A 13,127-nucleotide genomic window follows, 5' to 3' on the forward strand; every position below is an offset into this window, starting at 1 on the left:
AGTTGCTGGGTTGACAATCAAGTTTTCCATTTCAATCAGCAAGGAATTTGCATTTCCCACAACTCCTTTTCCAGGACACACAAAGGCTAACTGATTTATACAGTGCATGGCATCCTGCTTCTGGAATGGTCTACATCCTTGCTTCCTAGAGAATGGTCTGTGGACCAGCACTGGCATCGCTGGGAGTTTACTGGAAATGCGGGATCTCAGGCCTTGTCCCATACCTGCTGAGCCAGAACCTCTATTTTAACAAATTTTTCCAGGCCATTAGCAATAGCATTAAAATTTGAGAATAACTGCTCCAAGCAACGTTACCAAAATCAATTCCCAGTACCACCATGCGCGATACCGCTGGGGGCAGGTTTCCTTCTTCAGTGAAATGCAAAGCAGCTTGAATCAGTCTCTTTCTGGGAGGGTCTAGATTGCAATCGTCAAGGCTGGCTCTTCATCAGACCCACATGGAGAACATGTTTGAAAAACACAGGTTTCAGAACCTTACTCCAGGCCTCTTAATCAATGACCCACAGTTCTGGAACCCTGAAAAGGACCCTAATATCTTGAATTCAGGTTGTGGTGGGCCTGAGGTTTTCACAGTCATGAAAGGAAGCCTATGGGGGTCCAAGGTACCTGTGACAGGAGAGATGTTCAGGATGGAGGCCATCTCATGGGGTCTATTTTGGGTTTGAGGGTGGGAAATGGTCTAGACTTCTAATATCTATCTAAACACGGTGGTAACCAAGGTTCCTTCTGAATTAAACTGGAAGCAGCCAGCAAAAATGGTCAAGTGTATAATTTAACTTACTGAAAGCTTTATCATTTTATAGACCACGATAGCCTTATGTTTCCTGAACACTAACCAGAAATTATGTGCCTCCTTAAAGTAGCTCTTTACCTGCACAACTGAGTCTTCAGTAACAATTAGAAAACTGTGTTTTTTATTTTAAAAAATTATGAGGAATAAAATAGCCCAAAGAAATTTATCTTCATTTTGATGGATTTTCATTGAATTTTTCACATATATCAAATATAGATAAATCAGTATGTTTCAAATTCTGATGTCCCCAGAAACATTTATTTTTAAAAATAGAAATGCTTGGGTCATTGTGCACCTGGGTGGCTCAGTTGGTTAAGCCTCCAACTCTTGATTTTGGCTCAGGTCATGATCTCAAGGTGATGAGATCGAGCCCTGCATGGGGCTCTCTGCTGAACATGGAGCCTGCTTGAGAATCTCCCTCTCCCTCTGCTCCTACCCCCACTCTTGTTCATGTGCTCTTTCTATCTCTCTAAAATAAATAAATAAAATCTTTAAAAAAAGAAAAAGAAAAGAAATGCTAAGGCCACACATTAACCCCAGGATTCTAATTCATTAAGTGATGATTCTGTGATACTCTCAAGTTTGAGAATCACTGAGTTAAATGATTAAATGTCTGTGCAAGTGTATAAGGAATGATGATATTACAACTTTATCGTGTTTTATTTTTTGTAGATTTAATAAAAAAGACTGTCTTCAGCATGATTTCTTTTATGTTATTGAAAAGTAAGAAATATTTTTAACATAAGCACTGTTTTGTATTAATTATTAGTACCAATAATTTAGAATCAGCTAGTATTTATTCCTATTAACATCAATCTTTTCTAATATATATACATTCATTGCTACAAATGTACCTCTAGGTACTGCTTTTGCTGCATCTCACAAATTTTGATAAGTTGTATTTTCATTTTCATTTAGTTCAAAATCTTTTTAAATTTCTCTCGAGATTTCTTCTTTGATGCATGTATTATTTAGAAGTGTGTATTTAACCTCTACACAATGAGGGAGTGTTTTGTAATTACACTTATTTAATTTTTGTGATACCTCCTTACTGAACAAAGTAATGGTTTTAATTTTTAAGTTTGAAAAAAGGAAAGAAAATAAGTAATGAAAAATGTCTTTTTCACAGGTCATATCTGAGGAATCAACCATCTAAAAACTTGGTAAGAAAACTATAATTTTATCAATCAGCCAAATAGAGAAAATAACTAAAGCATCTTTCCTTTTCTAGAGAGTAAAATATAATTGGAAAAAATATGGCTGCCCATTGAGACTTGATTTCGGAGAAAAGTTTCACCCTTTGGTTCAATTGTAAGTATATTCTCATTAAAATTTTTAACTTACTTTGAAAGTTTCAAAATTAAAGTATGAAAACAAGGCTAATTAATCATGCACTTAATAATAAATATTTTGAGCACCTGACATATGCATGTCTAAGTTTTCAGTACTCATTATACAAAGTTGGACTACCCATGGTGTCTGCATGTTGAGGGAGGTTAAGTCTCACTGCTGAGACACAGCAGGTAAGACAACCGAGGCTCTTCTCAGGTGTGAAGGTGATCTCTTCACCCTTGCTTTATTCTCTCTAATCTCTCCCCAAGCTCCTACCAGCACCCCTGTCTGTTTGACAGGAACTGCCTTCCCCAGGTGACACACGACTTCTCTTTCCGTGGGCCAACAATAACTGAAAGCTTGCAAGGAAAGAAACTACATTGCTAATAGGGACGGTACATTGGGGAGATTTCAGAAAGGTTATCTCCAACTTAATTCTTACAAACAATATTTTATAATGTTAGGAATAAAATGCTCTGAGGAAGGCTTTCCCAAATAATTTTCTATTACTTTGCTTCCATCTTTGATTTTGTTCTTGATTTATGATTATCAAAGTTACAGTTTGTTACAAAATTTAAAATATAGAAAAATAGAAGAGACAAATGACCCATTTTCTAAATTTTTTTGCTATTATAAAGGAAGTGGTGGTGAATATCCTCTTATGTACATGTTTGGACACTAGTCCAGATATGTCATTAGGAAAAATTACTAGAAGCGAAATTCCTAAGTATAAAAAATCAAAATTTTAGTCAATGCTTCCAGCTTTGGGGGATCTCTTAGGCTAGGGACAACTTCTGAGATCTCTCAGGGTGGGTAGGTGTGGCATAAGGATGCAGGTGCTCCAATTTAGTTTTGCTATGGGAGCTTTCCCTGTTGGGACCCAGACGGTCTCTGCCATCATGTCCTGCCTACCAGTCCTAACCCAAGGCAGTTCTAAGATTCGGTGCTGTACCCTCTACATCATTGTCCTACAGTCCCTCTGTCCTGGATCTTCTGGGCTCTCAGGCTAATCTGCTGTCTTCTTAAATTCTGCTCTTCTAGCCATCTAATGATGCCACCGCTTTTAGTGGTAACCCTAGACACTCCTTTCCCCCACTGAGGCCTCATTTTTTTTTCTTTGTTTTAAGTTTTTCTTTTAATTCCAGTGAGCTAACATGCAGCATTACATTAGTTTCAGGTGTACAATATAGTAATTCAGTAGTTCCATACATCACCCAGTGCTCACCATGACACGTGCACTCCTGAATCCCCATTGCCCATTCCCCCCCCTACCCACCTCCCCTCTGATAACCATCAGATGGTACTCTATATTTAAGAGACTGTTTCTTGATTTGTCTATCTCTCTCTCGTTTTTTTCCCTTTGCTCTTTTGTTTCTTAAATTCCACGTGAGTGAAATCATATGGCATTTGTCTTTCTCTGACTTATTCCACTTAGCATTATACTCTCTAGCTCCATCCATGTCATTGCAAATGGCAAGATTTCATTCTTTTTTACAGTTGAATAATAATCTATTATACAAAATATAATGGAATATTATACACACACGCACACACACACATACATATGACATCTTTATCCATTCATCAGTTAATGAACCCTGGGTGGCTTCCATATGTTGGCTATTGTAAATAATGCCGCTATAAACATAGGGGTGCACATATCCCTTTGAATTAGTGTTCTTGTATTCTTTGGGTAAATACCCAGTAGTGAATTGTGGGATCATAAGGTACTTCTGTTTTTAACTTTTTAAGGAAACGCCATATTCTTTTCCACAGTGGCTGCATTCCCACCGGCAGTGCATAAGGATTTCTTTTTCTCCACATCCTCACCAACACTTGTTATTTATGTTGTTGACTTTAGCCATTCTGACAGGTGTGAGGTGTAGTTTCTCATTGTGGTTTTGATTTGCGTTTCCCTGGTGATGAGTGATGTTGAGCATCTTTTCATGTGTCTGTTGGCCATCTGGATGTCTTCTTTGGAAAAATGTCTATTCATGCCTACTGCCCATTTCTTAACTGGATTATTTGTTTTTCGGGGGTTGAGTTTGATAAGTTCTGTGTAGATCTTGGACACCAGCCCTTTATCAGATACGTCAATTGCAAATATCTTCTCCCATTCCGTCGGCTGCCTTTTAGTTTTGTTCTTGTTTCCCTCACTGGGCAGAAGCGTTTGTTTTGATGTAGTCCTGATAGTTTATTTTTGCTTTTGTTTCCCTTGACTCAGGGGACATAGCAAGAAAAAAGTTACTGCCTGTGCTCTCTTCTAGGATTTTATGGTTTCATGCCTCATATTTAAGTCTTTAATCCATTTTGAATTTATTTTTGTGCATGGTGTAAGAAAGTGGTTCAATTTCATTCTTTTGCGTGTAGCTGTCCAGTTTTCCCAACACCATTTGTTGAAGAGATGGCCTTTTTCCCATTAGATGTTCTTTCCTGCTTTATCAAAGATTAATTGACCATATAATTATGAGCTTATTTCTGGGTTTTCTATTCTGTTCTATTGATCTATGCGTCTCTTTTTGTGCCAGTCCATACATACTGTTTTGATTACTACAGCTTTGTAATATAACTTGAAGCCCGCCAACTTTGCTTTTCTTTTTCAGGATTACTTTGGCTACTTGGGCTCTTTTGTGGGTCCATACAAATTTTAGGATTATTGTTCTAGTTCTGTGAAAAATGCTGTTGGTATTTTGATACGGATTGCATTAAATATGTAGATTGCTTTGGGTAGTATAGACATTTTCATGATATTTGGTCTTGCGATTCATGAGCATGGAATGTCTTTCCATTTCTTTGAAATCTTCAATTTCTTTCATCAGTGTTGTATAGTTTTCAGAGTACAGGTGTTTCACTTCTTTGGTTATGTTTAGTCTTAGGTACCTTATTATATTGGGTGCAATTGGAAACGGTATTGTTTTCTTAATTTTTCTCTCTGCTGCTTCATTATTGGTGTATAGAAATGCAGCAGATTTCTGTACAACGATTCTGTATATAGTATCAGATCATCTGCGAATGTATATAGCATCAGATCATCTGCAGATAGTGAAAGTCTCACTTCTTCCCTATGGATCTGGATGCCTTTTATGTCTTTTCGTTCTCTGATTGCTGTGGCTTCCAACACTATGTTGAATAAAAATGGTGAGAGCATACACCCTTGTTTTGTTTCTGACCTTAGGGGAAAAGCTCTCGGTTTTTCCCTATTAAGGATGAGGTCAACTACGAGTTTTTCCTATATGGCCTTTATTATGTTGAGGTATGTTCCCTCTAAACCTACTTTGTTGAGGGTTTTTATCATGAATGGATGTAGGACTTTATCCAGTGCTTTTTCTGCATCTATTGAAATGATCCTATGATTCTTATCCTTTCTCTTATGTATCACATTGATTGATTTGTGAATATTGAACCAGACTTGCAAGCCAGGAATAAATCCCACTTGATCGTGGTGAATGATTTCTTCAATGTATTGTTGGATTTGGTTTGCTAATATTTTGTTGAGGATTTTTACATCTGTGTTTATCAGGGATATTGGCCTGTAGTTCTCTTTTTGGGTGGTTTCTTTTCTGGTTTTAGTATCAGGGTAATGCTGGCCTCATAGAATGAATTTGGAAGTTTTCCTTCCTTTTCTATTTTTCAGAATAGTTTGAGAAGAATAGATATTAACTCTTCTTTAAATATTTGGTAGAATTCACTTGTGTAGCCATGTGGTCCTGGACTTTTGTTTTTTGGGGAATTTTTTGAGTACTGACTCAATTTCTTTACTGGTTATCAGTCTGTTCGAATTTTCTATTTCCTCCTGTTTCAGTTTTAGAAGTTTATGTTTCTAAGCATTTATCCATTTATTCTAGGTTGTTCAATTTATTGGCATTTGGTTTTTCATAATATTCTCTTATAATCGTATTTCTGTGGTCTTGGGTGTCACTTCTCCTCTTTCTTTTGTAATTTTGTTTGGCGCTCTCTCTCTCTCTCTCTTCTTTTGATAATTCTGGCTAGAGGTTTGTCAATTTTGTTGATCTTTTCAAAGAATCAGCTCCTGGTTTCATTGATCTCTTTTGTTGTTTTGTTTTGTTTTGTTTTGTTTTGTTTTGTTTTGTTTAGTTTCTATATCATTTACTTCAGCTCTAATCTTTATTATTTACTTCCCTCTACTGGTTTTAGGTTTTGTTTGTTGTTCTTTTTCTAGCTCCTATAGGTGTGAGGTTAGGTTATTTGTGATTTTTCTTGCTTCTTGAGGTAGACCTGTGTTGCTATAATCTTCCCTCTTAGAACTGCCTTTGCTGCATCCCAAAGGTGTTGGGTTGTTATATTTTCATTTTCGTTTCCATGTACTCTTTTATTTCTTCTTTGATTTCCTGTTTGACCCATTCATTGTTTAATAACATGTTATTTAAACTCCATGTACTCATGCTCTTCCCAGATTTTTTCTTGTGGTTGACTTCTAGTTTCATAGTGTTGTGGTCAGAAAAGGTGCACAGTATGATTTCAATCTTGAATTTGTTGAGGTGTGTTTTGTGGGCTAATATGTGATCTATTCTGGGGAATGTCCCATGTGCACTTGAAAAGAATGTGTATTCTGCTCTTTCAGGATGGAATGTTCTCAATATATCTGTTAAGTCCATCTGGCCCAATGTACCATTCAAAGCCATTGTTTCTTGTTGATTTTCTGTTTACATGATCTGTCCATTGATGCAAGTGGGGTGTTAAAGTCCCCTACTATTATTGTATATTACTGATTAGTTCCTTAATGTTTATTATTAACTGTTTTATGTATTTGGGTGCTCCCATGTTGGGTGCATAAATGTTTATATTGTTATCTTCTTGTTGGATTGTCCCCTTTATTATTATATGGTATCCTTCTTTGTCTCTTGGTACAGTCTTTGTTTTAAAGTCTCTTTTGTCCCATGTAAGTATTGCTACTCCAGCATTCTTTTGACATCCATTTGCATGACAGATGTCTCTCCAGCCCCTCACTTTCAATCTGCATGTGTCTTTAGGTGTAAAATGAGTCCCTTGTAGGCAGCATTTAGATGGGTCTTGTTTTTTGGGGTTTTTAATCCATCCCAACACCCTATATATATATCAGCATTTAGTCCATGTATATTCAACGTAATTATTGATAGATATGTATTTATTGCCATTTTGTTACTTGTTATGTGGTTGTCTCTGAAGATTTTCTCAAGTCCTTTCTTGTCTTTCTCTCTTGTATGTTTTATTGATTTTCTTTAGTAATATGTTTGGATTTCTTTCTCTTCATTTTTCGCATGTTTACTAGTGATTTGTGATATAGGGTTACCATTAGGTTTGTATATAACCTCTTCTGCATGTCACAGTCAATATTAAGTTCATGGTCATTTAAGTTCCAACCCATTCTTTTCTCCTCTTCTCCACGGTTTAGGCATATGTTATTATATTTTATATCCTTTTTTGTGAGTTCCTTGACTGATTTTTTATAGAAGTATTCATTTTTATTGCTCTTGTGTTTCCTGCCTCTCTTCTTCTCTATATTTAGTTGTGGAGTTTGTTCCTCCAGGCTGTAGATTGCTCTCTGGTTACTGACTTGGGACTAGTCAAGTTGAAAACATGGGACAAGGGACACTCAGGGTCCTCCTACTCCACCATCTCCCCAGGCTCCTCGTTTGCTTTGTTTTTGTTTTATGCAGTGTCTTAATTCTCCAAGGGTAAATAATCTTAATGTTGTCTCCCAGAGAAGTGTATTCCTCAATTCATTATTATTTTTTTTAAGATTTTATTTATTTATTTAGAGACAGCCAGCGAGAGAGGGAACACAAGCAGGGGGAATGGGAGAGGAAGAAGCAGGCTCCTAGCAGAGGAGCCTGATGTGGGGCTCGATCCCACAACGCCGGGATCACGCCCTGAGCCGAAGGCAGACGCTTAACGACTGTGCCACCCAGGCGCCCCTCAATTCATTATTATTAAACACCTCTGAACTTTTACTGTGCTAGGCATTGGAAATTCAAAGACAAATAAGACAAGATTTCCTCTCTCAGGGGCTCAAGAGTCTGATGAATTAGATAAACATATTATCTGATATGGAATAATAGGAAGGAAACTCCAAAGAATCTAACCCAGCTACAGAAGGGAGAGGGGTTTTGGGAAATGTTTCCAGAAAACTTACATTTGCTCTGAGTCACTGAGTCTTAAAGGATAATAAATATTTAGCTGAAGGCAGAGAGGGAAGAAGAGAAGTGGGGAAGGTGGCAATGAACTCCACTGGGCGAGGCTTTCAGGCAAAAGTGATGGTTTGAGGAAGAAGATGTCCAGTTCAAACAGTCTAATGCTGTTGGGACATAAAGTGAGGCATGAAGTGTCAGGACAAGGGGCTGGGAAAGTAGCTTCAGTGGAGTCCAGATCATGGAAGACTTCCTGTCTGTATGAGCTGGCTTAGCTAGTCCTCTCTGAGAGAAGTGAGAAGATGAACTTCAGGGAAACAAGTCTAAATAGCGAGACCGGTAGTGAACTGTACTGGTAGTCCATGGAGGAAAAACACAAAGGATTGAAATGGCAGCACAGACAAAGAAGAGGAATCATTTATGAGAAAAATTAATGATTATAATAGGTAGGGGCTTGATAATTGATAGGTCATTGATAATTGATAGATGAGAAGAGAGAATGAGGAAGATGAACGAGTCCAAGTGACGTCAGTCACAAGAGATCTTCCTCAAACCTCCACCCCCTTACCTGTACAACTCTGTCTTCCTATCATCATAGGTGAACACATGTATATCTAAGGCCCCTCTCTCCATCTGTGACCTGGAGCCCCACCCGCTTTCCTACCTCGGAACACTGCTCCTGAAACTCCCCCTGCCTTCTCCAGCATCATCAATTTTTCCCTCTTTACTGGATCATCAGAGAAATCTGCACTTCTTTCCCTCACCCCTCTTGACCCCCACTGCCCCCATGGCTACTATGCTCACGGTCACCAGCTCTCCTCCTGCTCCTCCCCCATCCCTCCACCACCATGCCACTAGCACCGCCAGCCAGTATGACCAGTGGCCTCCGGATTGCTGCACCCAGCGCTTAGTCCTCAGGACTCACCCTAGTTGATCTCGTTAACCAGAATTACACAGCTGATCATTCTCTCCTACTCGAAATATTTTCTTCATTTGGCTTCCAGGATATCACAGGTTCCCACTTTTCCTGCCACCTCACGGTATGTTACCATAAGCTGAGTGAAAAAGACAGGTGGCTGACATGTTTGTTTATGGCGTCTTTAACTATAGATTCTTTTAATGGTGGTAAAATACACATAATGAAACACAGTGAACGTTTGGATGGGTACATTGCAGCCAATGCAATGCTGCTCAGCAGTTAAAATGAATGAACTAGGATGTTTGTAAGAGGGGATCCAAGTTCAGTTTGGATAGGGAAGGACCAGTAGTCAGGAGGGAGCTGCTGCTGAGGAAAACAGAGATCAAGAGACTGGAAGCTCCTATGGATCCATCTCAAAACCTAATATTGAGTGGGGGGGGGGGGGTAGTTGCCAAAAGATACTTACAGTGTGATATTGTGTGTGCGTATTTGCAAACTCATAAAGCAATTCTATATATGATTTATGGATATGTTTATGGATAAGTAAAATATAAAACCTGGATGGAAATGATACATAACAATTTTCACATTATTCTCTGTGTTTTCTTGCATGTTTGAGATAGTTCATAATTAAAATAAAATAAGCTATAGGAGCCAGGTCCATGAAGAAAACTAGGGCAGTCAGATCAAGGGCCCAGGTAGCAATGTTAAAAGAAGAATTCACCCAGAGACTTGGTGAGAGGTGGGGGGGCAGTAAAACTAAATGTAGGAAGTGACTGGTTTGGAAACAGAGGCGTGTAGGAGTTGAGAGAAGTCATGTCTGACAGCCTCAGTTTACTTACATGAAACAGAAAGGGCCATGTGTACCCTGGGAGCACAGAGGGGTTGAGGAGAGGAATTGAGGAGGGTATCAGGGGTCACTGAGGGTAATATGAGAAGGACTGGCCAAGGGCCGGTGGTAGAAAGATTATCAGACAACAGCAAAGGCGCAATTGACTGAAGACACCGCGAGCGGGCCCTGTGCCACTTATCTGCATTTCTCAAGTAGCATGTGCAAGAAAGCAGGAGGCAGTGTGACATCCAAGGTTGGGGTGAATGTTGGAGGCAGGGCGAGAGCAACTGAGAGAATCCAGGAGGCGGGGCAGGGAGGGAACTGCCTGTAGGAGGAAAGCAGAGGGAGTCAGGACTGGATGTCTGGTGAGGTCAAGGGGCGGATGAGAGGTTGCAGGGGTGGAGGAGGCAGGGGCCAGAGAGTGGGCTGTGACAACAACAGTACTTTGGGCCATGTGGCAGCGCGTCTTTCTTGGGGTAACTTAAGTATGTCTCTGCTACCAGGAGTCACTTGATAAAGCATGTTGTTTCCAATTCTCCTGGGGTAATTAGCCCAGCTATTAAAGCATCACGAAACAGAAAGTAAGAGACATGGGTAACACACAGGACTGACTGGTCCCACGGGACCGAACACGAATGTGTCTGATGGATCAGTAGCCAAACTGTCACAATGGAGAAGTTACAAATTACAGGGAAGTTAGTTGCCCACTAGTGACATTTCTAAATTCCTCAGGTTTCACTGGTATCATATCCTATTAATGAACAGTAAGGAAAATAAGCCATGCTTACGCGGGCAAGTATTTTTGTCCCATATACTCCATGAAATAAGAAAGCATTGTGGAAGATCATTATCAACCCAGACGTATGGGCCATATAATTTATCCTTATTGCCACTAGATGGCACTATAGCCTAGTGCTTTTGTGAGTGCCCATCAATGTTGGCTCCCAGTTCAACGAAGATCTTTTTAAAATTTCAATAAAGCATATGGCTTTACAACTAGTTCTTAATAATTCAAGAATCTGATGGCTTTCAGAAGATGAAGTCAAAATGCTGCACCTTCCAAAGCTCCTAGAATGGCCCAAATCTCCGAAACTGCGTACAAAATTGAGTGTCACACACGTGTGTGCATTTTCTTGTGGGAGGAATTTTAGAGTTTAGGGTTCTCTATGACTTCCTCCTGTGTCAAGAAAGAAGTCGACCACCATGACTTTAACCCCTAGTTACTCACACCTGAAATCACGTCTTTATGATTTCTAAAAATGAATTAAGATGGAAATAAAATACCTTCTCAGATACCACTTTCTGATGTGTACAAATTTCTTGCCCAATTTGTGATGGGACAAGAGCTGGTTTTTATAAGCAGGAGTGGATGGCTCCAAGTCGTAGCCAGGGGGAGCCAGGAGAGCCAGGGGGAGCGACTGCGATGACAGGCTGAGATGTGGGCCGTGAGGAAGGAAACACCGTGGTCAAGGGCCCGCTATCTTATGGGTAGACACAGAGATGGGAAGCAAGAGAATGTGCCAGACCCTGGGGCAACAGTCCTAGAGTCCCAGCCCAGGAGCAAGTGCCTGAGACCAGAGTCCTAAGTGAAATTTGCATCCAGAGAGGAGGGTGGGGGCGGGGACAATCCCATTCAGAAAAACAGGCAATGACAGATGGATGAAGAAGCCATCACCGTGTTTGAAACAGTTGCAAGCTCTGGTAGTGCACAGGTGGAACTTTACCACTAACTGAACTTCAGCTTTGCTCTCAAGCCCCTATTTTCATAGGGTAGCAAGAACAAAAAAAGATCTTAACAATCTGAAGTAGCCTCTCTTTTGAAACGCACAGAGTTTGGGGTGACTACTCTAAGCTCAGTGGGGCTCCTGTCTCCAGTGCTGGCTCCGGGGACGGGGACTGTCTCCGTGTTGGACTGTCTGCGGGGGTCTGCTGCGGGTGAAAGTCATCACGAGTTCTCTGGGCATGGGCTGCGCGTGACTGTGGCTCCCGGGAGCTGGTGACCACTTCTGCTCCTCGTGCCCCACCTCAGCTCTCAGTGCTGCTGCCAACCCCCTGACACTCAGCCCCGTCTTCCAGCCGGTCCCCCCGGGAGCCCTGGAGCATCTCCGTTCTCATCACAGTGATCCCGTGGCACGCAACAGTCACCCAATGAATATTTGTTGATTAAATGACACCGGGGGCCCCTCGCGGTGCCCTTCCTCCTTCCTCAGTTCTTTCTCCCTGCTCCCAGCCAACACGGCAAGGCCTCCGCTGCCCTCACCTCAACGCACGGTTCCTGTCAAAGTGAACGGCACTTTAGCTTCCAACTGTAAAGAAGGTGAACATTTCCTGCTTTCTTACTGGGAGGTTGACTTTGAGAACTGAAGGAAACCATGCAGTAGGTACTGTTGTGATTTCACAGATAAGTGACAATACGGAGGCTTCGAGAACGTTAAGTCGCCTCGCGGGCGGCAGCGCTGTTCAGAGAAGCCCGTCGCACTGGAGGGCTGCAGCTCTCAGCCCTCTCTTCTGCTCTAACCGGTTATCGTTGTGTTTGCTGTCTCGCCCAGATACAATGACAATGGCTATGTGGAAGACGTGGAAGTCAATTTCATCGTGTGGGAAATACACGGCAGGAATGACTACAGCTTTAATAACACCATGAAGAAGGTACGGCGTCTTTGAATGGAAGTAGAACTTAGTGGGCAGTGACACCCGCCGTTCTATTTTAAATCTATATATAAATTATCTAAGGAAAATAGAACCAGTTACATGTGGGTAGGAAAAAAATATGACCTGCGTATTACATTCTGTGACTACTGAAATTCATTTACAACAAAAAGAAGCGTTGGTCATATAAAACAGACTTAAAGGGATCAGAAAAATAAAATAGTGCTTGTAGTAGGGTGATGCAATTATAGGTGGATATTTTCTTTTTCTCCACGGTGTATTCAGTGTTTGGTTGTTGGTGGGTCGGCCTTTGGCTCCCACCCATTCATCATGCTGGTGCTACATTAGAGGCACACTTTCTAGGCTTCATCTCACTTGACTTCCTTGCATCATTTGACCCACTGACCTTGGCTTCACTGTCCCCACACTCTGCTGGTTTCCCTCTATCCTCTG

General features: G+C 40.7%; 1 protein-coding gene across 1 annotated transcript in view; it reads left to right on the forward strand.

The window, feature by feature from the left end:
• The window catches only part of CATSPERE (catsper channel auxiliary subunit epsilon), a 174,398-nt gene that overhangs the window by 142,433 nt on the left and 18,838 nt on the right, over window positions 1-13,127 (forward strand). The window contains exons 16-19 of the mRNA XM_044388000.3: window positions 1,487-1,537; window positions 1,944-1,977; window positions 2,046-2,125; window positions 12,575-12,674. Coding sequence (XP_044243935.3) covers window positions 1,487-1,537; window positions 1,944-1,977; window positions 2,046-2,125; window positions 12,575-12,674 — 265 coding nt within the window. The remainder of the gene's footprint in view (window positions 1-1,486; window positions 1,538-1,943; window positions 1,978-2,045; window positions 2,126-12,574; window positions 12,675-13,127) is intronic.

This window comes from Ursus arctos, unplaced genomic scaffold, assembly GCF_023065955.2.
Source record: "Ursus arctos isolate Adak ecotype North America unplaced genomic scaffold, UrsArc2.0 scaffold_2, whole genome shotgun sequence".
NCBI classification, from domain to species: domain Eukaryota; kingdom Metazoa; phylum Chordata; class Mammalia; order Carnivora; family Ursidae; genus Ursus; species Ursus arctos.